General features: G+C 33.4%; 1 protein-coding gene and 1 pseudogene across 1 annotated transcript in view; both read left to right on the top strand.

Annotated features, from left to right (window-relative positions):
- LOC145270423 (methionine synthase-like) overlaps positions 1–26,650 on the top strand; it is a 164,358-nt gene that overhangs the window by 109,302 nt on the left and 28,406 nt on the right. Inside the window, exons 20-27 of the mRNA XM_080126066.1 lie at positions 1,766–1,864; positions 2,575–2,727; positions 3,360–3,463; positions 6,437–6,504; positions 13,282–13,402; positions 15,327–15,408; positions 19,902–20,000; positions 23,328–23,403. Coding sequence (XP_079982192.1) covers positions 1,766–1,864; positions 2,575–2,727; positions 3,360–3,463; positions 6,437–6,504; positions 13,282–13,402; positions 15,327–15,408; positions 19,902–20,000; positions 23,328–23,403 — 802 coding nt within the window. The remainder of the gene's footprint in view (positions 1–1,765; positions 1,865–2,574; positions 2,728–3,359; positions 3,464–6,436; positions 6,505–13,281; positions 13,403–15,326; positions 15,409–19,901; positions 20,001–23,327; positions 23,404–26,650) is intronic.
- Positions 10,503–10,658, top strand: LOC145274432 (U2 spliceosomal RNA; annotated as a pseudogene).

Genomic DNA, 26,650 nt, shown 5'->3' with positions numbered 1-26,650 from the left:
TTATTACATTTTCACCCCAAACAAGGCACATTGCCACTTTGATGTAGGAGCTACTATTAGGGACACAGGCTACAGGGGTACTAGGCAGCAAGATGTTGGTTCACGTTACACTTGAACTTCTGCATACAGTTGGGGAAGCAGGAACCTGGCAGGGAGTTCCAAAGTCTAGCGGTTCTGGGAAAGAAACTACTGGAGTAGAAAGCTCTCTTACATCTAGGGATCTCTGCTGTGAAGGGGTGGGATTGTACTGCTTGTCGGGTTTGTCGGGGGTATTTACGTAGAGGGGGTACAAGTGCTTGCAGCTCGTCGGAACATACACCGTTACAGTACTTGTAGAACAGGCAGAGGGATGCTACATTGCGTCGATGGGACAGAGGCTGAAGCTTGGATGATAGTTCAGGACCTATCAGATTGGCGACTCTCTTTTGAACCTTGTCTAGGAGTGAGAGACTAGTAGCAGATGCACCGGCCCAAATATGACAACAATACTCTATACATGGGCGAATGGTGGCCTTACAGGATACTTTCAGGGGTCAGTAGCTTTCTAGCACGGTAGAGAGAACCTACCTTTTTCGCAGCGGTCCTGGCAATGCTTTCAATGTAATTATTCCAACTCATGTTTCCTGTGAACGTTAGGCCGAGGCGTTTAAAAGATGTGCTTTCAGATAAAGAATCTTTGGTCATTGCTATTGGTGGTTGAGAAGGTTTCTTGTAATTATTGAAGGAAACAAGCCTAGTCTTGACAGCATTGAATGTGATCATCCATTTATGTCCCTATTCACTACAGATTGGAGGTCATTCTCTAGTGTTTCTGCCATTTCTTTAGATATGTATTCATTTGTTTTCCTGTCGTGTCTGTTATAGAGCGTGGTGTCATCAGCATATATACCCATCTCACAGACAATTTTGTCGGGGGGGGGGTCATTTAGTAAATATTTTAGTGAATGTCATTGTAATGTGTAAACCATTTTCAAAATTGTTTGTGCATAAAAGAATTTACATTATTTAATGCGTATGAATATGAAAATGTTGGAAAAATATTTACACCAATGGACATTATTTATGTGTGACCATTTTTATTTTCTATAAGCAGGCATTAGTTAAAAAAGTCTAATTAATTGTATATTTAATAAGTGTTTAATTTTTAATTCTGTAAACATCAGAATCTAAATAAAGAAATAGACTTGAATAATTATGCAACAAACAAAACAAAACAAAAATTATGCATTGAGCAGTTCTAGATGCCATTTTTAATTTTCTATTTGTAAAAAACAGTAAATCTCAAACAGTATATGTTATTGAAAACTCTCATGTATGTTATATATGGCACAATCACATTGACACACAGGTTCTCCTCAGATCACCAAAATTAATCAACATTGAGCCTGGCTAGTACCAGATGAGTGACCATTTAGGGAATTCTAGTTGCTGTATGTGCTCTCCGCTTATCTTGGCATTGTTTTCAGTCGTCTTGAACCTCCACTTGCCACTGGTATTTAACAATGTTGATTCAGGAAAAATATGGTTAGAGATTGCGCAACTTTTTCCATAAAAATTCCATGTGCAGGAACCCTTACAGTGGATATCCTTTTTTTATATAAAGAACATAGATTGAAAATGTATGTAAATGACTGGCAAGTTAGAATCAAATATCGATTTGTTAGATTATTATTTTTTTTATTATTAAATGTGTATGAATATGAAACTATATTTATATATGTTATATACAAGTGTGTATTTTATTGAAAAAATTTTTTATTTGTAGGGTATTGACACCTATATCGTAGCTGATATGGAGGAGGCTCATAATTGTACAAACGTGTATTCTGCTCCTTTGAAAATAATTGAGGGTCCTTTGATGAAAGTAAGTATAAAGAAAACATATAAAACTTTCTTTTATTAAAAAAGCAAACAAACATGATTTTAAATGAAAAAAAAATGAATAGATTCATTTAGAAGATATAGTTTTGTCCAGAATTTCTCCTATATTAAAAAAAAAACTTAAATAAAAAAAAATCTGTATGACGGTCCTTGTTCTGCATAAGTACCCTTTTAACATAACAACTTATCTGACAAGACATATGAATATTTAATAACATCTTTTTTAATGTTTTCTTTTGTTCGTTGGGCGAAGATCCAATGTAAAGTTGATAAAATATGTTATCTTTGTCTTTCATTTAATTTTTTTTTAATGATTTTCTTTAAATGTTTTTACTCTTTAAAGTCAAAGTAAGGCATATTGCCTCTTGGAATGTAAGGGGTTATTACTTGGGATTGTGTCTAACAGTAGACTGGGGAGTTGAGCAGCAAGATGTTTGTTCACTTACATTTAAACTTCTGCAGGTTAGTATGGTCAATAAAGCAGGAAACAAGGAGAGAATTCCAAAATCTAGCAGTCCAAGGAAAGAAATGAACAGAAATCTCTCTGCTCAACTTCCCTGTTATAAACGATCCCAAATAATAACTCCTTACACTCCAAATCGCAATATGCCTTGTTTGGAATGAAAATGAGTAAACTTTTCTTTTTTTTTTTTTAAATTGTGAAGAACTTGTTCAATCCACTCTATTTTCCAGGGTATGAATGAAGTTGGTTCCTTATTTGGATCAGGGAAAATGTTTCTGCCACAGGTTATTAAGTCAGCCAGGGTGATGAAGAAGGCTGTTAACTATCTTCTGCCCTTTATGAAAAGCAAGAAAGAGACAGATGCTGAAAATGGAGATAGACAGGTGAGATCAATTACTTCTTATAAAGGCCAAAGGCTACTCGAGGATGAGGGTTAATGAGATGAAGCGATCATCAATCAAATGATGAAGAATATTATGGAAGGATTGGAAATGATGAATGGAATGAACAAAGTTTGATTTCTTAAAGGGATGGTTTATGACAAGTATTTGTTGACATTAAATTTGAAGATGACCGTGTTGTAATCTGCAGAGAAGTAGTCACATAGTAATGTGCTCCACAGGTAGCAAATTCTTAGAAAGAAACTGTTTATCAAAATTCCGTTTGATGTTAGATGACGGAAGGAGAAAGGTAAGTTTTTGCAGTGGTGTCAAGAAAATGAGTTCTTGCTGTGAATGTCTTATGAAGAGGAACTCAATTGTAATGTTTTCATCTTGATTGTTATTGTTATTGTTATAACAGTTTTGGGATAACTGCATCATATCGCTTTTTTCAAACGGTCTGATAACCTGAGTAAATTTCTGAGAATTTGAAACTGTTCAATCCTCTCATGATATGTGTCATCATTCAACTAATCCAATCTGTCCATCTCATTAACCCTCATCCTTGAGTGACTTTTAGCCTTATAAATTATAAATGATACGTTTCTTCATCTGAACAATCTAATGTTTTTCAGGAGAGAAGTTATGTTGGAAAAATGGTTATTGCAACAGTCAAAGGAGACGTTCATGATATTGGCAAAAATATTGTTGCCGTTGTTCTTGGTTGTAACAACTTCAAGTGAGTCAGATTTTTTATCACATTTTATAAAATAATGAAATCTTTGTGTACAGCGCTCGGTAAGTGCTCCGCAATACTTCATCAAATATGCACGTATGTAGTACATAAGCAATAATGAGCAATAAATCAATTCACAATAGAAATAATGAAGAAGAATAAAAGTGAAGGAACTGATTTGCCTTCTCACCGTTTCTGGTAGCAGCCACGCCGGAAGTTAGGAAGTCCATTAGCTGACAATAACCTGAGTTTATTCTATGCTTTAGCAATTCTGAGCATGAAAAAAAAAGTGAGCTATGCTGTTTCCACACTTTGTAGGCAAGTCCATATGTGTTAGACATGGAGATAAAAAAAAATACTCGGTTATTGTCGACAAGATGGTTAAAAATGGTTAAAAATTGAAAACGAGCATGTTTACATTGGGCTTGAAGATTATCGTGTTGTAGTTAGCTTGAAAGCAGGCCAATGGAATAAAGTTCCACAAGAAGGCAATTCTTGAAAAGAAGCTATGTTCATAGAATTTGTTTAGATTTCGGCACAAATAGAGAGTGGGGGAAATTGTTGATAGTGGTTGTAGCTAGATGAGTGTTTGTTGTGAAAGTTTTGCAGAGGATGGCTATAGATTGAAGCTCAGACGAGCACTTGCCATGAAAACAAAGATAGAGCAGGGATATGCTCGCAACATCTCTGAGGAAGATGTTGCAGGGAGGCGAAGAGGGCTTCCCTTACTAGGTTTCAAAGTCTGTTTTAACTGTCAAAGCAAGATAGGGTACTCAAAGCAGCATCTCCCCAGAGCTGGCAACACTATTCCATATTCAAACATTGTTATTTTTATATTGTTTTACTCTGAATATTTTTATAAGTTTAAGTTATAAATGTTCAATTGTATTATCGCTGTTCAATGATATATAGGGACACTTTAATGATCGTCTCATCAGTAGAAACTGTGGTTCTGAAAAGACTTTATACTTACTGTATCTTAATCTTCAGATTTTTATCTTATGATTATCTCAGTGATTTGGAAAAAATAAGTTGAATAAATCTCTTCTGTGTTTATGAAATTATACAGATGACCTCCTCCTACTACCAAAAAAATTCCACCCATGAAATGAGTGATAAAATTCACAATCTATTTTTTTCTGCAATCCAACCATATTTCTTCTTTTATAACTGAATTTTACCAAGTACTCTATCCACTGTGCCATGTGGATAGAGTTGAATTATATGAATTATAATCCTCATTTAAAAAATGTAGAACCATGGTGGGTTTATTCTTTTCCTGCTTTTCTATGATTGTTTAAAATGCCATTGTTGTTGATCCCTAAGCATTTTTATGTTTCGTTCCTTTCTCCCTTGGAGATAACTCAGACTTACGTTCTGACCAATATTAAGGCTGCGCACTCTTCTGCAGGGAAGTTAAGGAAACTCGTTCCACTCATGTGCAGAAGTTAGGGTCAGATCTTATCCACTTTCTGGCCATTCTTTTAAAGCCATCAGACATGGTCTGAACAGTTGCCCATTTTTACATGACCTTTACAAATCCTGATGTCTGTTCTGGTAGCAGTTACATAGACCTCCAGAATATAACACTGATATGCGGTATTGAATTCTGAACTCTTTTTCTGGTTACCTTTAACCCATCTTCAATACAATGACAGATCCATGATCAAATGAATCTGCAATATGAAATTTGACGAAACTCAACTCATCGGGTCAGATGATATGCTGAAAGTGCTGCACTTAATGTGCATTTTTTTTTTTTTAACAAAGGAGTCACCAATTATCAAGGCCTGGAGGCCACTTGAGAATAAGGTTTAATGAGTACGGTAGTCAATGGGACAATATTGTAGTAATCGTTAGTAGTAGAAATTTGGTAAATTCAATTACTTGAGGGGATGACTCATCAAGAACTTGTTTACGTTAGACTTGAAGACTACTATATTGTAGTCAGCTGGAAAACAGAAAAATGGAAGAGAGTTCTACATGCGTGCAGTTCTAAGATAAAAACTTTGTTCATGGAATCTACATTTAGATTTAGCCACAGATAAAGAGTGGGGGAAATTATTGATAGTGGTCTTAGCTAGACAGGTGTTTTCGTGAAAGTTTGGCAAGGGGGACCATAGATTAGAGCTCAGATGAGCACTTACCATGAAAATAATGATAGAGCAGAGACATGCTTGCAATGTCTCTTTTGTGGGAAAGAGGTTGTAGGGAAGAGAAAAGGGCATCCCCTACTAGACTATGAGATCTATTTTGAACTCTGTTAAGGCAGAATGACGTGCTTCTAGCAGTTCCTGCTCAGGTGTGGCAACAGCATTTAGGATGTACTTGGCTCTTACACAGGTAGAGAATTGCATCGGCAGTGAGATATCTACTGGAGCAGTAGAATGATCTCAATATTTTTCCCAGTGACTTTGGCAATAGATTTGATGTACATGTTCCATTTCAGATCAGAAGCTTGTTAAAATATGGAGCCTCCCCAAGACGAGAGCCATTCATTTCAATAGAACGTTGATGCTGATGAGGTTTTCCTAAAGATGAATCAGTTATGCTGGTATTGTCATGTGCGATACTGATCCTCTTGGATAAACTGTTGCAGAAACATGAATGTCCTAAATTGCAGGAAGATTAGACAACTATAGAAAACTTAGAGACAAGTGAGTTGACAAGACTGCACAGAGTAGAATTTGGAAATTGCTGACTTGTTGAATTGAGAGAATTGGAGAGTTAAGTTGCGTAATATCAGAAAACATCTGACGTTTGGACAAGGGGAAGGAGATGTTAAATAAAAAGAAAATTTGACTGAAATATTTTGGTCCAGCTTTAATGATGTGTTTGTATTCTTATTTTTACTAGCTTGTTGATTTGCTTTTCCACTATTTATTCTATTTTCATGGTATATAGATTTAAAAGATACTGCAACTGTTTACCAAATTTTTGTGATATTGTAAAAGCCTTTTCTTCTGTGTATTTCAGGATGATTGATTTAGGTGTGATGACACCCTGTGAGAACATCTTATCTTCAATTATGCAAGAGGATGCTGGTAAGCGTTGACTGAGTGTAGTAAAACAAAAAAAAAAATGAATTTTTGAGATGAGGGCTGATTATTTATATTACTTTTTTGTTTCTTTTTACTCACGTTCACCCTTAAGGCATATCACCACTTGGACGTAAGGGGCTACTAATTGGGACCATGCCTAGGAAAGATTAACAAGATGTTGGTTTATGTTACATTTAAACTTCTGCATATCAGTACAGCCAGGGAAGCAGGTAGCAGGAAGGGAATTCCAAAGTCTAGCTGTTCGAGGGAAGAAACTATTAGAATAGAAAGCTTTCTAGTATTTAAGCGAAGTGAACAGTGAAGGGGTGAGATCTTATTGCTAAGAAGGTTTGTCGGAGATATGTATGTCGAGGGGGTACAAGTGCAACGAGTTCATCAGAACACATTCCACTAAAATATTTGTAAAACAGGCACAGAGTTACAACATTGCGACGATGAGACAGGGACTGGAGCTTAGTTGATAAAATCAGACAACTCTTTTTTTTTTTTTTAATTACTTTTTCACCCCAAACCAGGCAAATTGCCACTTTGGTGTAGGGGGCTACTATCAGGGGCAACAACTACTGGGGTACTATGTAGGGATTTGGGCAGCAAGGTGTCGGTTCACATTACACTTGAACTTCTGCATGTCAGTACTGTTGGGGAAGCAGGGACCTGGAATGGAATTCCAGAGTCTAGTGGTTCTGGGGAAGAAACTACCGGAGTAAAAAGATCTTTTACATCTAGGGATCTCTACAGTGTGGGGGTGGGATTTAGCAGCCTGTCGGGTTTGTCGAGGGTGCTCACGTGGTGGGGGCACAAGTGATTGCAGTTCGTCAGAGCATTCACCACTAAAATACTTGTAGAAAAGGCAGAGGGATGCAACATTTCGTCGATGGGACAGAGGCTGAAGCTTAGATGCCAGTTCTGGGCCTATCAGGTTTGCGACTCTCTTTTGAACCTTGTCAAGGAGTGAGAGACTAGTAGCAGATGCACCAGCCCAGATGTGGCAGCAATACTCCATACATGGGCGAATGGTGGCCTTATAGAGGTACAGGATACTTTCGGGTGTTAGTAGTTTTCTAGCACGGTAGAGAGAGCCCACCTTTCTTGCAGCGGCCCTGGCAATGCCTTCAATCTAATTGTTCCAACTCATGTTTCCTGTGAATGTTAGGCCAAGGAGTTTGAAAGATGGACTCTCAGATAAAGAGTCGTTAGCCATTGCTATGGGTGGTAGAGAGGGTTTCTTGTAATTATTGAATGAAACTAGTTTAGTCTTGGCAGCATTGAACGCGACCAACCACTTTTGTCCCCATTCCACTACAGATTGGAGGTCTTCCTCTAGTGTTTTTTTTGTTTGGACCCTATCCAAGAGAGAGAGAGACTAGTGATAGATGCACCACCAGCCCAGATGTGGCAACAATACTCCATGCATGGACGAATGGTGGCCTTGTAGAGGTACAGGATACTCTCAGGCGTGAGTAGTCTTCTAGCATGATAAAGATAAAAGGATTGATATGCTACACAACAAATCAGATCGACATATGTCATCCAACCGTAAATAATCCATATTATATTTCTCTTTAGTTTGTCTGTCTGTCTGTCTATTCCACTTTTTCTCATAAACTACTGTGCTGATCGTGTTAGAAGACTACTCACACCTAAGAGTATCCCGTACCTCTGCAATGCCACCATTCACCCTTGTTTTGATCGGACTATTGTTCTCCTCTTGAGTGTTATTTGTGCAACGTTTCAGTTGGTGTAGCCTTTAACTTTCATATGTTGATCGTTATCTTAGAAAATAAAAGAAAAAAGTTTCTCCTTTCTTTTCCAAGATAACGACCTACATCGATCGAAACGTTGCACGAATAAAACTCAAGATGAGAACAATAGTCGAATCAAAACAAGTAATATAAATGAGTTACAATTATTAAAAACACAGACAAAATACCAATCTCTACAAATACTTCAGCAAAATCCCACCCCTTCACTATAGAGGTCCTCAGATGTTGAAATGCTTTCTATAATAACTTTTTTGTAGCTGCAATGTACAGCTGAACTGAAGGGAGGCAATTTAATTGACAAGGTTAATTTGTTGAATTGACAAGGTTAGGTTTGTTGAGAAGGATGTAGTCTTTGTTGACGGAAAGAGAAAGGTGATTAATAAACTTAGAAGCTTTCCATATTATTATTACAGACTCATGGCATAGTGGATAAAGTCTTTAGTAAAATTCTGTTGTAAATTACACTTTTCCAGAGGTTGAAGGTTCAATCCTTAGTATGACAACACTGAAAATACAATTGCGAATTACTTGGAACTCCTACTCCGCCTACTCAGTCATGAAAGTATGCTACACTCATCGATTAAATAAAGGCTTCCATTTAAAATTCCATGCAGATTCCTGCGTTTAACAGAAAGATTCCTGAGTTTAACAGAAAGATTCTTGAGTTTGACAAGAGAAACCTGAAGAAAGCCGTAAGTTACATCAACTAAAACGCTGTGCAAATAACATTCAAGATGAGAACAGTAGTCCAAGTACTCGAAATAATATGAATTTTCTCATCTCAAAAATTCAGAAACATAATTGAAAGCTTTTCTGTTCCTCTCATCACGACTTTTCTCGATTGTTTCTTTAAGTGTGATTCTCTTACAGTCACACACACACGTCACATGACGTGGAGGGAGCAATATCATAAGAGTAAAACATGTGCTTTTAATAACCATATGTATGGTTCTTGTCCAAAATTCACCCATATTGAAAAGCAAAAACAAAGAAAAATCCGTATGATATAAGCACCATGATGAAACAAAAATATCATATTCCAAAAATCAGGTGAATTTCTCAACTTTTATTTTTATAAAAAATATCACTTTTTAAGTGATTGATCGGAATTTGTAGTTTGAGTTATCTCCCTTTGTTTTATTTAGATTGTGTAAACATTTTTTTTTTTTTTGTACACAGTGGTCACCGGAAGCCACTCAGAGATAAGGGTTATTGCAAGTACATTACGTTAGTGTGGAGATTTGGTGAAATGTTTACTTCAGGGGGCGGTTCATTAGGAATTTGTTAACGTTGGACTTGAACACATCCAAGTTGTAGTCAGGTGGGAAGCAGGCAGACTGAACAGTTCCACAGGTGTGCAGTTCTAAGAAAGAAGCTTTGTTCATGGAATCCACGTTTTGATTTAGGCACAGATAAAGAGTGGGGGAAATTTTTCACAGTGGATTCAGCTAGACGGGTGTTTTTCGTGAAAGATTGGCGAGGGGGGACCAGAGATTGGAGTTCAGACGAGCACCTGCCATGAAAATAACGATAAAACAAGGATAGGCTTGCAACATAGTACAAAAGGTACATTCTCTCCTATTACTCATATAATTTGATTTTCTAATATTCAATATATTGTTCTATTCGTCAAAATAATGTTCTGCTCTTAAAAATATTGTTCTAATCTTTAAAATATTTTTTGAATTTTTAATCTTCAAAATATTGTTCTAATCATCAAAATATTGTTCTAATCTTCAAGATATTATTCTACTTTTCAAAATCTTGTTCTACTCTGTTCTGATCTTCATTCAAATCTTCCAAAATATTGCTCTAATCAATAAAAACAGACTTGTGAGATATTGTATTATTTGTTTGTTTTGTCTCTCAGATAAATTTCTCTTTTCTGCAACAAAAAATTTAACTTGCTATCACCACTGCAAAAAAAAAGGTTCTTTGTTTCCTCCATGTGCCTAACATCAAATAAATTTTCCATGTTACCTCTTTCTAAGAACTTTTTATCTGTGGAACACATTACCACAAGATTGCTTTCCTGAGAGCTACAACATGGTCATTTTCAAATCCAATGCCAACAAACACTTATCATGAACCGTCTTCATGAGTAATCAAATTTTATTCATTTTGTTCATTTACAATTCACTCATAATATTCGTCCTCATTCAACTAATAATTTTATTCATTTTGTTGTCTCTCTCTCCATCTCATTAACTCTTATCTCTTATTTTTTGGCCTTCGGGCCAAGATCAAAGTGTAGTATCTGTTCTTCAGATGCTACACTCAAATTTTTTGTTCTCTTTCAGTGGAGGAGAAATCTTTCACGACTGAGACAATTTTTATTTTTGTTCCTTTTCTCCACATTAAAAAACGACTCTGGTGTCTCTACTCTGTCCCCTGTAAGTAGGAACTCTTATCTCCAAATGACTTTTAACCTTGATAAATGATGACTTATTCATAAACAAGGGTTAAATAAATGTATTTAATAAATTACAAACTATAAGGGAGCCTTGCTTTTTTAATAGTCTTTCTATGACAATAACGAATGGGACAATAAATGGACAGTCTTTAACAATGACGAATAACACCCTTGTCTACTTAACACCCTACAGCTCACATACGTTATTCATTGCCTCCCTCTCCTCTGAAATGAAGACATCTTTTTTCGAATGGAACACGTTAAACACCAAGTTATCATTTTCATATCTTTATTTCCAAATGTTCCACATCTTGGAGTTTGCAGCTCTTAACCTTCACCCTTACATTTGCCTTAGTTGGTCCATAGGTGTTTCATTGGACCACAGCAACAACTATCCACTAACTAAACCAGTGGCTAGTTAACTACACCTCTTGTTTCTTCAACTTCCCATTACAAACTAACCCTAACTTCGATTTCTCCTTGCTTACGTGTCTCTTACGTCAGCTAGTGGACAACCTTATTTGTCACTCAAGCCACATCGTTGTTTACTTAACCAAATTTCAAACTTGCTTTGTTCATGCTTTTCCTCTATTCATAACATTTTTCCTTGAGCCAAAATTCATCAGTTAAATATTTAACATAAATATTTAAAAAAAAATTTTTTCTGAATATCTTTTTAACCTAAATAATTTAACAATTAATCATCATAATCGTTCTGACCCTTGGCATCGCCTGCCACAACATAACACAGATACTACGCTATGATTATATCCAAAGGGCTACCACATAACAAGGTCTTCATTTATCCCTCAAGCTTATTCTTATCACTTCCTCACATGTTTACTTTGGCTTTCCCATGTGGACTTAACCTGTAACTTCAACTATTTTGCATCTACAATCTCAAGAATTCTCATTCATTCTTATAGTGTGACCATACCATTGAAGTCTCCTGTTCTATACACATCTCCCTATACTACTCAGATTCAATCTTCTTCTCGGGTCATTTTAAGTCTCATTTTACCCATCTATCATATCGTTCATATAATTTCTCACCATGCAATGCATGTCCTCAAACCTAACTGGCCATACATAATCATATTGTGTACACATACCTAAATGATTCTTTCCTAGGTCAACACTGGTTAGTAATAAGTTTCCTTAACTTATTCAGTCAACTCCTAATTCTTCCAATCACAGCAGCATTTGCTCCACCCTGTGTTCCAATAGTATTACTGAGGTAACAAAACTTATCTATAACCTCAATAGCTTCACCATCCAGATATACTTCTAAATTTGGGTTCTCATCTATTTTCATTGTTTTACACTTTTTGCATACAAATAGTTATCCTGTCTCTTTTTTCCATTGCAATTTTTACCTAAATTCATTGATTTATAAATTTTAATTCTACTAGTAGTTCTAATTAACAAATACTTATTTTATCATTAGTACCAGCAATTGAAAATTAGGTTTTAAACAAAAATCAAAATAAGTGTTTTTAAAATTGGAAAGAAACCTAAAATTTTTCTAGTTCTGATCTTCCCCAAAATCCAGATTCCAATTGTCTGAACTAATTCAAGAACTATCACCTATTCTTTCTTTGTAGTCTACTCTTCATTCCATTGGAAAACTTCCTCTGGGTCATCCAAACTAAATTTATTTTTAAGATTGACATTTCACATCCATCATTACATTCTCATATAATTTCTCTCCATATAACATATGTCCTCCACTTTCATTGGTCAGTTTTCCCCTTGATTTACAGTGACAATGCTCCACTGGTTAGTAATAAGTTTCCTTAACTTATTCAGTCAACTCCTAATTCTTTCAATCACAACAGCATTTGCTCCACCCTGTGTTCCAATAGGTTGCCTATCCTCTCTTAACCAATATTTCCACTGAATTTCTTGCATATCCAATCGTTACAAATACTACAAAAAATGGAGCTGCACTCGACTTCCTTTTCACAAACTCAGCAGATGAACTTTCTTCTTTCTCAGAGTTTGCAACCACTTGTCATCATTTTCGTCTTAGTAACATTTATTCTCAGACCATTTCTTTCCATAGCATTTCTCCAAGATTTTAACAGACAATTGCTAAATCATCAGCATACAACATCTCTTCTGGACAATTTTTTTAATTTTAATATTTTCAACCTTGACTCATCAGAAGAATAAGAACTCATCAACATTGAAAGAAAATAAAAAGAAATTTGGGCATGATAACATAAATACGAAAAAAATGGAAGAGTTATGTTGCAATTGTGTTTTATGATATTTACACTATCTTTGATTTAAAATCATAATACTTGTATGATTGTTTCTGCACTACAAAGAACGTGTTGTCAAGAATTGAATATTTTAATATGCTGAAAAAAATAAATGGTAAGATGGACAACATCTTGGAATTTGGAATATAAACTTTTTGTCATTTATTTGTATATGCTCTGTAGTTATATTTAACATACATCAAGCTTCATTAATAAAAGGATTGGTATAAATAAAGGGTGAAATATAATTGAATATATATATATATAAATATATATATATATAAGTGCCATATATAATTTATTTTCTATTTTGTAGACATGGTTGGCCTTTCTGGTTTGATAACCCCTTCTCTTGATGAAATGGTTCACGTTGCTAAAGAAATGGAAAGAGTTGGACTGAAAATTCCACTACTTATTGGTGGAGCCACAACATCCAAGTAAATATTTAAATTATCTTATTTCTTACGTATAAATTTGTCTTGTTATCTTTTTAAATTTAGGCCTATATAGCAATACATCTGACAGATCGATATTTTGTTTTCTTTACAAAATTAATTATTCTCGTCCAGAAGATTTACAAATTGGACAGATTTATCTTATATTTCTCTTAGTTTGTCTGTCTGTCTGGCTATCTGTCTGTTACACTTTTCTTAGAAACTACTAGATAGATCTGATTGAAATTTTGTATGGACCTTTGTTATAATGATAAGATGCAGCAATCTAAGTATTATGGTATTCATTTGATGCATAATTTGGCATTAATAGGAATTAGTCACCAAAATACCACATTTACTCTAAAAGTTTTTATTGTAAACTACTTAGCCAATGTAGCTGAAATTTTGTATGGACCTTTACTATGATAAGGTGCAGCAAACTAAGTATTATAGTATCTGTTCTGTGCATAGTTAGGGATTAATAGGGATTAGTCACAATAACATCACATTTATTCTAGAAGTTTTATTGGAAACTACTAGGATGATCTTGCTAAAATTTTGCATGGATCTTTATTATGATAAAGTGTAGCGAACTAAGTATTATGGTATCCATTTGATGCACAGTTAGTTAGGGATTAATAGAGACTAGTATTTAATGCAAAATTGAATGCAAATTTAGCCATAGTCAACCATCAATTTGGCATAAGGCACTCATTATAATTCAACGAACTATAACTTTTGCCCGTTTTTAACAGAAAAAAAAGAAAAATTATCTCGCATCATTAATAAAAAAAGTAATCCATTTTTGCTGTCAGATAAATAATTACATTTCTTTTTACATTAAGCCTTCTAAATGTAGATTCCAAAGTTCTGTTGGGTGAAGAGGAGATAGTTGAAAATAAGCCAGAGAAAAGTGTGCAGGGGTTTTTATCGGCTGGCTCACATGACCTCTAAAGGAATAGGGATTGGTAAATCTGTTAATCAATACATGGGTTCCTAACGAGGCAAAGCAACACCCAATAAATGAGTGAGGTATAAATTCCAATACCACCTGAAAACAAATGTACCCATAAATCAAGACAATACTGGACATATTTTTATGAAATATAGAGCATAGATGTTAACGTTGTAATATGCTATGTATGAATAAAAGTCCGATGATATAATTAAAAATGTCAAGGCTGGTGCTGACTCCATTCCCTGTTTTGATTGTGATGAAATCTGGACAGGAGAATTTATGAACACAAGCAACACATAAAAATGCTCAATGCCATTTTCTCTTATAGTGTGGAGTATGGTCATCGCTTTGACTTTGAAAATACAAACCTTATAAAATCAATAAATGTGGGTAATTATAAATTTGACTTATTAGCACATAAATTGAAAATATAAATTGAAATATATGTACATTCACTCATAAATTTAAATATGTTGCTCTCTCCTTTAGCATATATACTTCTAAAATAATTGATCCTTTCGTCATGGGTCATTTTTAGCTGTTTCATTCTTGAAAAAGTTTATATGGAAGTTTTAAAAGCCCAAAACAATGCAAAGAAAGACCGGAATCATGAAAGTAAAGAAAAGAAAAACAAACAAAAGTAGACGGGTGTGTTTGAGTAGAGAAATGTCTAACTGTTTATTCGTCTATCATAAAGAAAAGAAAAACAAACAAAAGTAGACGGGTATGAAAAAGTTTGTGTAAGATGGGTGAAACATCAAACATATAGGGTTTTCTCTTCCATGCTATGTATAAGCATTGATTATTTTGATCAAAGAGTGAACAATAATATTATGGGGTCTACGTTCAGGCTGGAAAACCTCATCCAACCAATTTTGTTGTTTGTTTTTGATGCAGTTGTAAAAAAAAAAATTAAAGTTGTTATGAAAATTTACTCGCAACTAATTTGTTGATCTTCTATTAAAACAGGCAGCATACGGCTGTCAAAATTGCTCCTGTGTACTCAGGCCCAACAATATACGTACCTGATGCTTCAAAAGCTGTTTCAGTTGTAAGTAAATCCTTTTTTTATTTTTGTTGTTTTCATTTTATTGCATATTGTTCTTCTGAATTGTCCTCACGTATAGATTGCATTTTTGAAATTCACCAGCTGTGGCAATCAGGCTTTAGTAGGGTGTATTCCAATTCCTGCTGTAGCTGTTCATTTGAACCTGAAATCATAAAAATTGGTCAATCATCTCATAAGATGTATAGCAATAACATACTGAATTTTCAAGAGTCTACAACAATTTTAAATGCCTGTATAAAAAAAAGTCTGGAAACTTATTGAAGGCACCTTGTAACATGCATAGAGAAAGAGTTGAGGGGTGGATCACAGCTTAGCTGACTGTCTCTCAGCTCAAATCTGAAAAACTATGTAAATTCTCCTCAACACTCTGTGTGCATTCATTTATATACACAAGCAGGGAAACTCAACTACACCTGGAAACATCTATACCTGGAAACATCTTAATATGCCCGCTGATTGGCTACAGATTATCTTCAGCCTCTATTTGGATTTCATTTGAACATTTTCATGAATTGAGCACTTTGATGAGATATTGTTGATACTCATATCGTACCTGACCCTAGCTGACCTGTGCAGGTGTCGTTTCTGCTGTCACTGAACATATCCAATAACCCTTATCCCTGAGTGGCTTCCGGGCCTTGATAAGTGGTGATCACCTTGTAAAAAAAAAAAAAAAAACATTGCAAACTCCATATATATTCTCTATCTATATGAAAGCAAGTATGTCTAAGGATTGAGTACTGCTGCCATATCTGGGCAGGAGCTGCTAAAAACAGCCTATCATGCTTTGACAGAGTACAAAATAGACTTCATAGCCTAGTGGGTGATGCCCTTTTCTCTTTCCTGCAACCTCTCTCTCACAGAAGAGACGTTGCGAGCCTGTCTTTGTTTTATCGTTATTTCCATGGCAAGTGCTCATCTGAGCTCCAATCTCTGGTCCCCCTTCGCCAATCTTTCATGAAAAACACCTGTCTAGCTGAAACCACTGTCAATAATTTTTCCCACCCTTTATCTGTGCCTAAATCAAAACGTAGATTCCATGAACAAAGCTTCCTGTGGAACTCTATTCCATTTGCCTGTTTCCCACCTGACTACAACCTGGATGTCTTCAAGTCCAACATAAACAAATTCCTGATAAACCGCCCCCTTAAGTAATCCGCTTTGTAAAATCTCCATTACTAACGATTACTATGATATTATCCCATTGATTACGGTACACGTAATAACCCTTATCCCCGAGTGGCTTCTGGGCCTTGATAAATGGTGACTTTCATGTAAAAAAAAAAAAAAACAAGCAATAAAAACAAACTTTTCCAAAGGAATAAACATCATGAAGCTTATTTACATGTTTTCTCCATTTTTGTTGTGATGTTCACAACATTCAAGCTGTTGTACTCTTTGAACTTCTTCAGGTGACTATTACCATAGTCGATATAAGAATCACGATGCTAAAAAATTACTCACGCTTGAGAGTAACCTATATTTCTATACAAATCTATTATTTACTCATGCATAGAGTATTGTTGCTACATCCCAGTGCCTGTTTTACAAATACTTTAATGAATTGTGTTCTGATGAACTCATAGAAATTATGCACATAAACATTTCTGACTAATATGATGAGCAGTAAAATCCCACCCCTTCACTGTTGAAGACCCTAGATGCTGCAAAGTCTTCTATTCTAGTAGCTTTTTCCCTGGAACTGCTAAACTTTGAAATTCATTCCCTGTTTCCTGTTTCCCTGATTGTACTAACATGCAGAAGTTTAAATGTAATGTGAACAAATATTTTGTGGCTCAACTCTCCACAGCCCTCTGTAGACATGATCTCAAATAGTAACTCCTTACATCCAAGTGGAAATATGCTTTGTTTGGGATAAAAAAGAGTAAAAAAAAAAAAAAGAAGAAACTGAATCGGTCATTTAATCTCTGAAGTAGATTGCTTTTATTTTGTATTCAATGTCTAATAGTTTTCTTGTATCAGTACCTTCATGATTAATTCATTCTTAAATATCTCTTAGCCTAGGTTAATGGTTAACTCCATCAATTGTGTTTTATTAGAAACTTGCTACTGGTTAGATTATGAATGTCTTATGCATTCAGCATTTCGACTACGCATAACAATATCTAAACAATTTGACAAACTATAAACATCGTTATTTGAAAAAGATATGCGATAAAATCCATTGATGAAGAAAACTTAACTATTTTTATATATTTTTATTTTAAAGGGTGTGAAAAAAATAAACCTAAATTATAGTTAACTATAAAAAATATTATTTTTTTAAATTGGTGATGATCATCATAGACTGTACAAGTTTAAATGAATTATATTTAAATAAAATATATGTAAATGAAGTATATTTAAATAAAATATATTTAAATGAAGTATATTTAAATAAAATATATGTAAATGAAGTATATTTAAATAAAATATATGTAGATGAAGTATATTTAAATAAAATATATGTAAATGAAGTATATTTAAATAAAATATATGTAAATGAAGTATATTTAAATAAAATATATGTAAATGAAGTATATTTAAATAAAATATATGTAAATGAAGTATATTTAAATAAAATATATGTAAATGAAGTATATTTAAATAAAATATATGTAAATGAAGTATATTTAAATATATTACATTAAAAAAAAATGTAAATATTTTAGAAAAAATATAGTAACAAAAAAATCTTAATTTTTCATCCAAATATATAAGCAAGCAGTTTTGAAGAATAGCGGAAGTATTGTATCAATTTTATGCTTCCATAACTCAGTTGATAGACCTGCTGCCATCTTTGAAATTTACCAAAAATTTTCTTACAACAGATTTGCAAAGGGTACTTCGTTAGGAATCCCTAACAACAAAAAAAGAAAACACAAAAAAGTTATTATTTGTTACTACACATTATTTTACAAAAAAATGAATATTTATTCACGAAACTTATCATTTTGATTGTTTTTTTTTATTGCATTGCCATTTTTCTTTGTTGAAATTATGATAAATGTTTTCTATCATGATGTTTTCTTTTTTTTTTTCTAGCATTTTAGCATATTCCAGTGGTTTACATAAGTATAGTGTATTGTAGTGTAATTAAAACAAGAAGAAAAACCTTATCAAGGTTTTATTCAACTGAATTGTACATGATTAATTTAACTACACATAATTAATTTAACTGTGCATAATTAATTTAACTATTCATGATTAATTTAACTACACATAATTAATTTAACTACACATAATTAATTTAACTACACATAATTAATTTAACTACACATAATTAATTTAACTGTACATGATTAATTTAACTATACATAATTAATTTAACTGTACATAATTAATTTAACTGTACATGATTAATTTAACTATACATGATTAATTTAACTGTACATAATTAATTTAACTATACATAATTAATTTAACTGTACATAATTAATTTAACTACACATAATTAATTTAACTGTACATGATTAATTTAACTATACATAATTAATTTAACTACACATGATTAATTTAACTACACATGATTAATTTAACTGAGGTAAGAAGCCAACAATAATAAAAAGGATGCATTTAAGTAAAGAAAATTATGTAATCACGAATTATAACATTTTTTTTTAGTGACCCTATAACACTCTCGCACACTTTCATAAATCTAGCTGCTTGACTTGCAAATTCGGTGGGGAAGTATCTCATCACTGACAGTGTCAGAAAAAGTTTCAGATTTTTGAGGAGAACAGATCTCAGCGTTCTGATTTACCACATCTGTAAAATTGACATTTTCTGTAGAACTTACATCGCTTATATCAAGTAGAACATTGTCAGCAGAATCTCGAGGTCAATCCAAGCGTGGAAAGCCAAATATCTCAGTGCTACTGAATCTTCCCAACCATCATCATGTCGAATTCTTGCACGTGTAGGATTGACATCGAGGAGTTCCACTACCTCAGCAATTAGATCATACTTGCTTCTGCCACTAAATTGTTTTATTAAAACTTCCCCAGGTTTACAGAGCCAAGCAGTATCAGTGGAAGAGCGCCTTTCAAAATTGAACATGCGCTTGTGAGGAGTGGCATTAGTGGCTGTGCATAGTAGAAAGCGAATAGCAAGTAAAACATCCTGTAAAACGTTCCGCCAAGCGTTAATGGGTAATCATAGGCATTCCAAAGCTAATAAAATGGTGTTTCATATAATGCTGTTATAGCATTCACATTGGCTATTACCTCTTGAGTTATAAGCAATAGTGTTGCTAGATCCAATCCTAAGCCGCAGCAAGATACACTATATTTAAATAAAGAAGATCACGTAATCTCGAATTATGACAGTTTTTTTGTTTTCTTTTTAATGAAACTATAACAGTAAGCCGCTGGAATATATATCCATAGGAAAATGGGTCGTTTTCTTTTTTTAAATAATACATAAACTACATTTCCAAAGATATCATTTTCTAATTTTCTCAAACTCTTTCACAGTGTACAGCTTTGATGAATAAAGATTTATCCGAGGAATATTTGGAAGAACTTGCAGAAGACTATGAAGACATTCGGAATGATTACTTGGACTCTTTAAAGGCAAGTTCATTCATAAGATTGTGCTGAAAATTATAACTTACATACCACTAGAGTGCACTATCTCCCCTTATTTGTGTTGAGTGTATAAGGATCAAAGTTATCTGTCCTTTGTTTTATTTTAAATTTTAGAGTCATCCCTTTGTGTGTTATTATACAAGACATGCGTGTTCCTTTATGAAGTTCTCCAGCCTAAAATATCAAGTTCACACAAAACAAAAATGTTTCTTTCTTGTATGATGTTCGATTCTTAAATATTCAACGAAAGTTTACTAAATGACACACTCTCTCTTTGTCCAAAGCACGCAACTAAGATTAATAACAAAAAGAACAGTGCAACTATACTATAATAGTGCAATTTGAAATTTTTTTTATATTGTATTTCAAGGTAAACCAATGGTCTCCACCTAATTGTCATGTCACAGTAATGAACATATCCAAAAATTACTAAAAACAATAAGGTAGAAAAAGAAATTATTAAAGAAAACATTTTTGACTAAAATAAGCAGAAGATAACCCTAACCCCTGATGCAATTCTCTATTTATATAAAAGCCAAGTACGTCCAAGGATGGAGTACTGCTGCCACATCTGGGCAGGAGCTGCTAAAAACAGCCTATCTTTCCCACAGGAGAGACGTTGCGAGCCTGTCTTTGTTTTATATCGTTATTTCCATGGCAGGTGCTCGTCTGAACTCTAATCTTTGGTCCCCCCTCGCCAATCTTTCACGATAAACACCCGCCTGGCTGAAACCACTGTCAAAAATTTTCCCCACTCCTTATCTGTGCCAAAACCAAAACGTAGATTCCATGAACAAAGCTTCTTTCTTAGAAGTGCACGTCTGTGGAACTCTCTTCCGGTTGGCTGTTTTCCACCTGACTACAACCTGGATGTCTTCAAGTCCAATGTAAACAAATTCCTGATGAACTGCCTCCTTAAGTAAGACACTTTATCAAATCTCCAACACTAACGTACTGTACACACAATAACCCTTATCCCCGAGTGGCTTCCGGGCCTTGATAAGTGGTGACTACCTTGTAAAAAAATAAATAAATAAAATGTTTAGCTAAAAAGACACTGGAGAGTTCCAAGAGGAAGTAATAGCGTGTAACTCTTACCAATTATTTAATAAATTGTTAACAATCATAAGTATGAGTTACTTCCCTTGTTATGTCACATGTTCTCAAGACAATATAGCGAGGTTTTTTATGATAAAGATTGAAAACTCGTGTTTTTTTTTGTGTTTTTTTAAAATAATGCGGTAATATTTAAGTACTTCTCACATGCCAATTAAGTAGATATTATTGCTTTTAAATGAAATTCAACAAACAGTTAGGATATACCATTGTTTTTTTTTTTAATTGATTTTTTTCATTTTCAAAATTTTGTTATCATAGCATAATTGCAACGGATGAATATATACTTTGTATTAATAATTGAAAACCCAAAATTTGGTCAGACGACTCCATAAAGAATCATTACCAGTCATGTCCCATCAAGTAGAAAAACAGCCAAAAGAAGATTTCAGATTATCTTATCAAAATCTTATTTATCCAAAAGAATTGTCCAAGAACAAATTCAGAAGAAAAATCTACCAATTGTTACAAAATATTGACAAGATATGAAGTATGGACTGAGGAGATTCTAGCAGATTCAATAAAGGTTCCGATTGAAATGTCCTGAAAGTTACTAATTACTTCTAGAAAATTCTTAAAAAAGGCCGAAGAGTTGCTGATGATTTTTAAAACTACACTTTACTATGCCGTTTCGTTTGCTTGTAATGGACTTAATGTCAAAGCACAGTTCAAAACCTCTCTATGTGATCACTAGGACCATGGCAACAGCATATTCTTTTCATTGTTTTGACTCTCAAATGTGTATCCGTTGATATCTTATATGCTTTTATAACTGTGTCGGATATATACTCGAAAGTTAAAACAATAATAAGAATATGCTGTTGTCATAGCCCTAGTGATGACATATTTCTCCCACTTCCGCATGGATCTTCCATTCTCATGCATTTCACTTTTGAAATCTTCATGTCTTGACAGTCTGTTTCCAATCTCAATCATCTTTAAACCTACCTCAAAATATTGTATAATAACCTCGAGTTAGAATGAATTTAGTCTCTTAACCAACGCTTATACATACCACATGACATGGCCTATCAGTATGTAGATTAAAAACAGATTTGTCTGAGTTAATTAAATTAAGTGTTTTGTTTGAAATGTACAGCAGATCATTACCTACAACTAAAAAAATAATTTTAAAGAATTGATGTGAAAATCCGTTATCCTCAAGTTTTGTGCGCTTTTGTTTACTTCAGTTTTCTGCTGATCATTTTTCTTCACAATGAATTCTGATTAATGTTTACCAATTTAAAATATTCTATTATTCTGAAAAACAGCCAAGTTTGTTTGTTTATTTTAAAACGGGTAAACATTAATCAGAAGGAACTTTTCCAGGGCATTCAATGATCAACAGAAACTGAAAGTAAACAAAAACCCGGAACTTGAAAATAACCAGAAAATGAATTTGTCATATGAAACCTTATCGACAAGCAGGTTTTGGCTAGTACATAGGAATACATTTTAGAACATTTTTAGTTCCAGAGGTCACAGAGTTCAAAACCTGTCACAAAACAACTGTAGATAGCGTATGTGATAGGAAACGAATCATGGGGTCACACTAGAGTTAGGTTGAATGAGTGATTTGTACTCATTTAACATATGGCGTGATTTGTTGTCGGATTGTGACGTGCGTGGGAGTGAGAATTAGCAAAAGTTGTGACAGGATCACATTTCTGAGCTGAGATTGAAAGGGATTCTTTAGATATTTTTGGAGAAGCAACAAGAACACAAGTAACAGAGATTATTGAGAGTGAAAAGAGAACACGTTTTGAGATGTAGCCAGCAAACTCAGATCCTCAACTTGCTTAGATGAAGGTCTAGTGAAGGTTGAAAATGCTCTTCCAGACCACTGCATGAGATTGAATAAACTCAACTGCATCTAAAGAAAACAGTTTCGGCTTTTTTAAATGTACATCATGTGACCCAGTTTCCTTTTACAGAGAGAGAGATGACCTTTTGCAGTGAGAGGCAGCAACTAATGTACGTACCACACACACATTTTATAGTTACTCAAATGAATAAACAACATGGGTTCAAAAAGTATAGAACTCCAACTTACGTGAGAACATATGATGTAAAGTCCAAAAGAGTTGACGTGCTATAATGTGAACTGAAGAAAATAAGTTTAACTATTTTGTATTGTGATTTGTATATTTAAATTTCATCGAAAAAATTTTATACTGCATTTTGATTAATTTACAGAACCGTGAATATTTAACGCTGGAAGAAGCTCGAAAGCAAAGATTAAAGATTGATTGGGATGAGCATCCACCTGCACGTATGTTCAGTCTTTTTTCTTTGTTTTTAGTATATGAAGTAAAGTCAGTCTCATTTGTTATCGATAACGTTGTTCCTACAAAATGAATGTTTGATTCTGGTATGCCAGTTTTTCTTGTGTATCATTACAGTATGCCATTAAAAGCAATTCCATGCGATTCAAATTACGTAAAATAAACATATTTAATTTTGACTTCTGCTTTCTGTTTAGCAGAAGTCTTGCCGGATTTATATTGAGGAAAAGTTCCTTCTGATTAATACTTATGTAATTCCAGTTTTATTTTAAAACTCTACATAAACTTATAAAAAAATTTTTTTTATATAAACTTTTAATATATACTATTATGGTGAGAATAATAATAGTATTCCGATGAGAGAGAGAGAGAGAGAGATGAAAATGGAACAAACCAAGTTATATGTCCATAAATGTTTCGTTTTTATTGTAAGACTTCTTCTGGATGAATAAATTGAAGAAAATAAAAACCAGTACAATATTTGAAAATATATTTGTTGTGAAAAGTATGACTTTTTTCTATTTCAAAATGAAAAAATTTGTTGAAATATTTGAAATCATACTTTTTACAACAAATATAATTTCAAATATTTCAACAAATGTTTTTGTTTTGAAATAGAAAAATATCATACCTTTCACAACAAATATACTTTTAAATATTGTACTGGTTATTATTTTCTTCAATTTATTCATCCTGAACAAGTCTTACAATAAAGAAGAAACATTGATGGACATATAACTTGGTTTGTTACTTTTTCATCTTTCTATATATTATTGTATAAAACCTTTATGAAAATACACAATTTTCAAAGCAAAGACTAAAAGAAATATTTTTATTACAAGATATTTAAAATATAACATATTTTAATGCAAACTTTTAATATATTACTATATTTACTGTAGAAAATCTTTCTGAAAATATACAATTTTCAAAGTAAAGACTAAAAAAATACATTTGGATTAAAACATATTTTATTAAAAATAAAACTATTCCATAAAAGAAAAATTTCAGAGTAAAGATTATTATTTTTAATGCAGAATTTTAAAATAAAACTGGAATTTACATGAATACTTAAATAAGAGAAGAATCCAGGTTGTCGTTGATGGTTATACGTCAAAACAATATGATATAAATGCGGAAGTACCTCAGAGGCGATCCTTGGACTTTTATTATTCCTGATATTCATAAATGATCTTTCTCATAAAATTGTTTCTGAAATGGACATACTGACGACACCATGCTCTATAACAGGCATGAGGGGAAAACAAATGAACACATATAAAAGGCAATGGCGGAAACCCTAGAGGAAAACCTCCAGTCTGTAGTGAAATGGGGTAAAAAAATGGATGGTAACATTCAATGCTACCAAGACTAAGCTCGTTTCCTTTAATAATTACAAAAAACCATCTCAACCACCAATAGCTATAGCTAAAGATACATTATCTGAAAGTACTTCGTTCAAACTTCTTGTCTTAACGTTCACAGGGAACATGAGTTGGAACAGATACATCAAGGGCATTGCCAAGGCTCTTTCTATCGGGATAGAAAGTTACTTATGTCTGAAAGTATCCTATACCTCCATAAGGCCACTATTCGCCCATGTATGGAGTATTGTTGTCACATTTGGGCTGGTGCATCTACTACTAGTCTCTTGCTCCTGGACAGGGTTCAAAAGAGAGTCACCAACCTGATACGTCCTGAACTGTCATCTAAGCTCCAACCTCTGTCCCATCAGCAAAATGTTGCATCCCTCTGCCTGTTTTACAAATATTTTAATGGTGGATGTTCCAACGAACTACAAGCCCTTGTATCCCCTCGTTGAAAATAACCCCAACAAACCTGACAAGCAGCAAAGTCCCACCCCTACAAAGTAGAGATCTCTAGATGTCAGAAAGTCTTCTACTCTAATAGTTTCTTCCCCAGAAATGCTAGACTTTATAATTCGCTTCTGGGTTCCTACTTCCCCAACTGTACTGACATTCAGAAATTCAAGTGTAATGTAAGCAGAATCTTGCTGCTCAACTCCCTACATAGTATTCCTACAACTTATGTCCCTGATAGTAACCCCCTACATCAAAGTGGCACTGTGCCTTGTTTGGGGTGAAAATATAATAAAAAAAAAAGTATTAATCAGAAAAAAGTCTTTCCTCTGTATAACAATGACAAGACTTCTGCTATACAGAAAGTTGAAGCCAAAATGAAATAAGTTTATTTAACGCTAACAGGTCATAAAATATGCATAAATATATTTTAATTAATGCAGAATTCTTATTTATTATAAACAGAAATATAACGTTAAATTCTTTAAAAAAAAAATGAAAAAAAAAAAACAAAAAAACAGGAAGACACTCAAACATGTGCATATTACTGTGAGTATTATGTTTTTTCTAAACAGTTCATTCATATTTAATTGGAATTCATTATTGATATGAGTATTATTTGTTAATTTTTATTTATTGCGGACTATTATCCGCATCTTTTTTGTTATTTCACAATGTTTCGACCAACTGACGAAGGCCAGAGGAATAGTTGGACAAAACGTTGCGAAACAACTAAGAAAGATGAGGATAATAGTCCGCAATAAATAAAAATTAATTCACTTCTTGTAAGTAAAAAACAATCCAATGACCCCCAAGTATCAATTTTTCAATTTTGACAACTTAGCACCTCTTTTTTCTGGATGAACATCAATTAAAATGTTTTACACATGTCTGAATACCTTATATACCAAATTTCAAGTCTGTAGATCCAAAATTCGTTGAGTATATAAGTTGAAAGTTGTCCTTACACACACACACACACACACACACACACACACACACACACACACACACATTCACTTGTATAGATATATAGATAAGCGTAATTCGTTTTAATTTCTTCTGGGCAACATTTTTTCCAGGTCAGAATTATTTTCAAATTTAAAAAACAAAAGAGATATAACTTTGTATTACAGAGTTACTTACCTTTGATTGTAACAAAAATAATATTTTGAAAAAAAACCCAAAAAACATATAGTTTACAAAATAAAAAAAAGCAGATTGCAAGTGAATGCACTCCTGATCAATGGTATAACTAATATCTAATTAAGATTAGCTTGAAAATTTACTCTTCATAATTAAATATTCGATTTTTTCTAACATTTGAAACATTCAATATTTATCCCTCTCAACAATATGTAAGGAAAAATAAGGGAAAACAAATTTACACATCCAAGGCAAGAGCAAAAAACGA

Source organism: Euprymna scolopes, chromosome 4 (assembly GCF_053919585.1).
Source record: "Euprymna scolopes isolate OS-2025 chromosome 4, ASM5391958v1, whole genome shotgun sequence".
Classification (NCBI taxonomy): Eukaryota; Metazoa; Mollusca; class Cephalopoda; order Sepiida; family Sepiolidae; genus Euprymna; species Euprymna scolopes.
The sequence above is the reverse complement of the archived record's forward strand: the minus strand, read 5'-3'. Positions and strand labels throughout refer to the sequence as shown.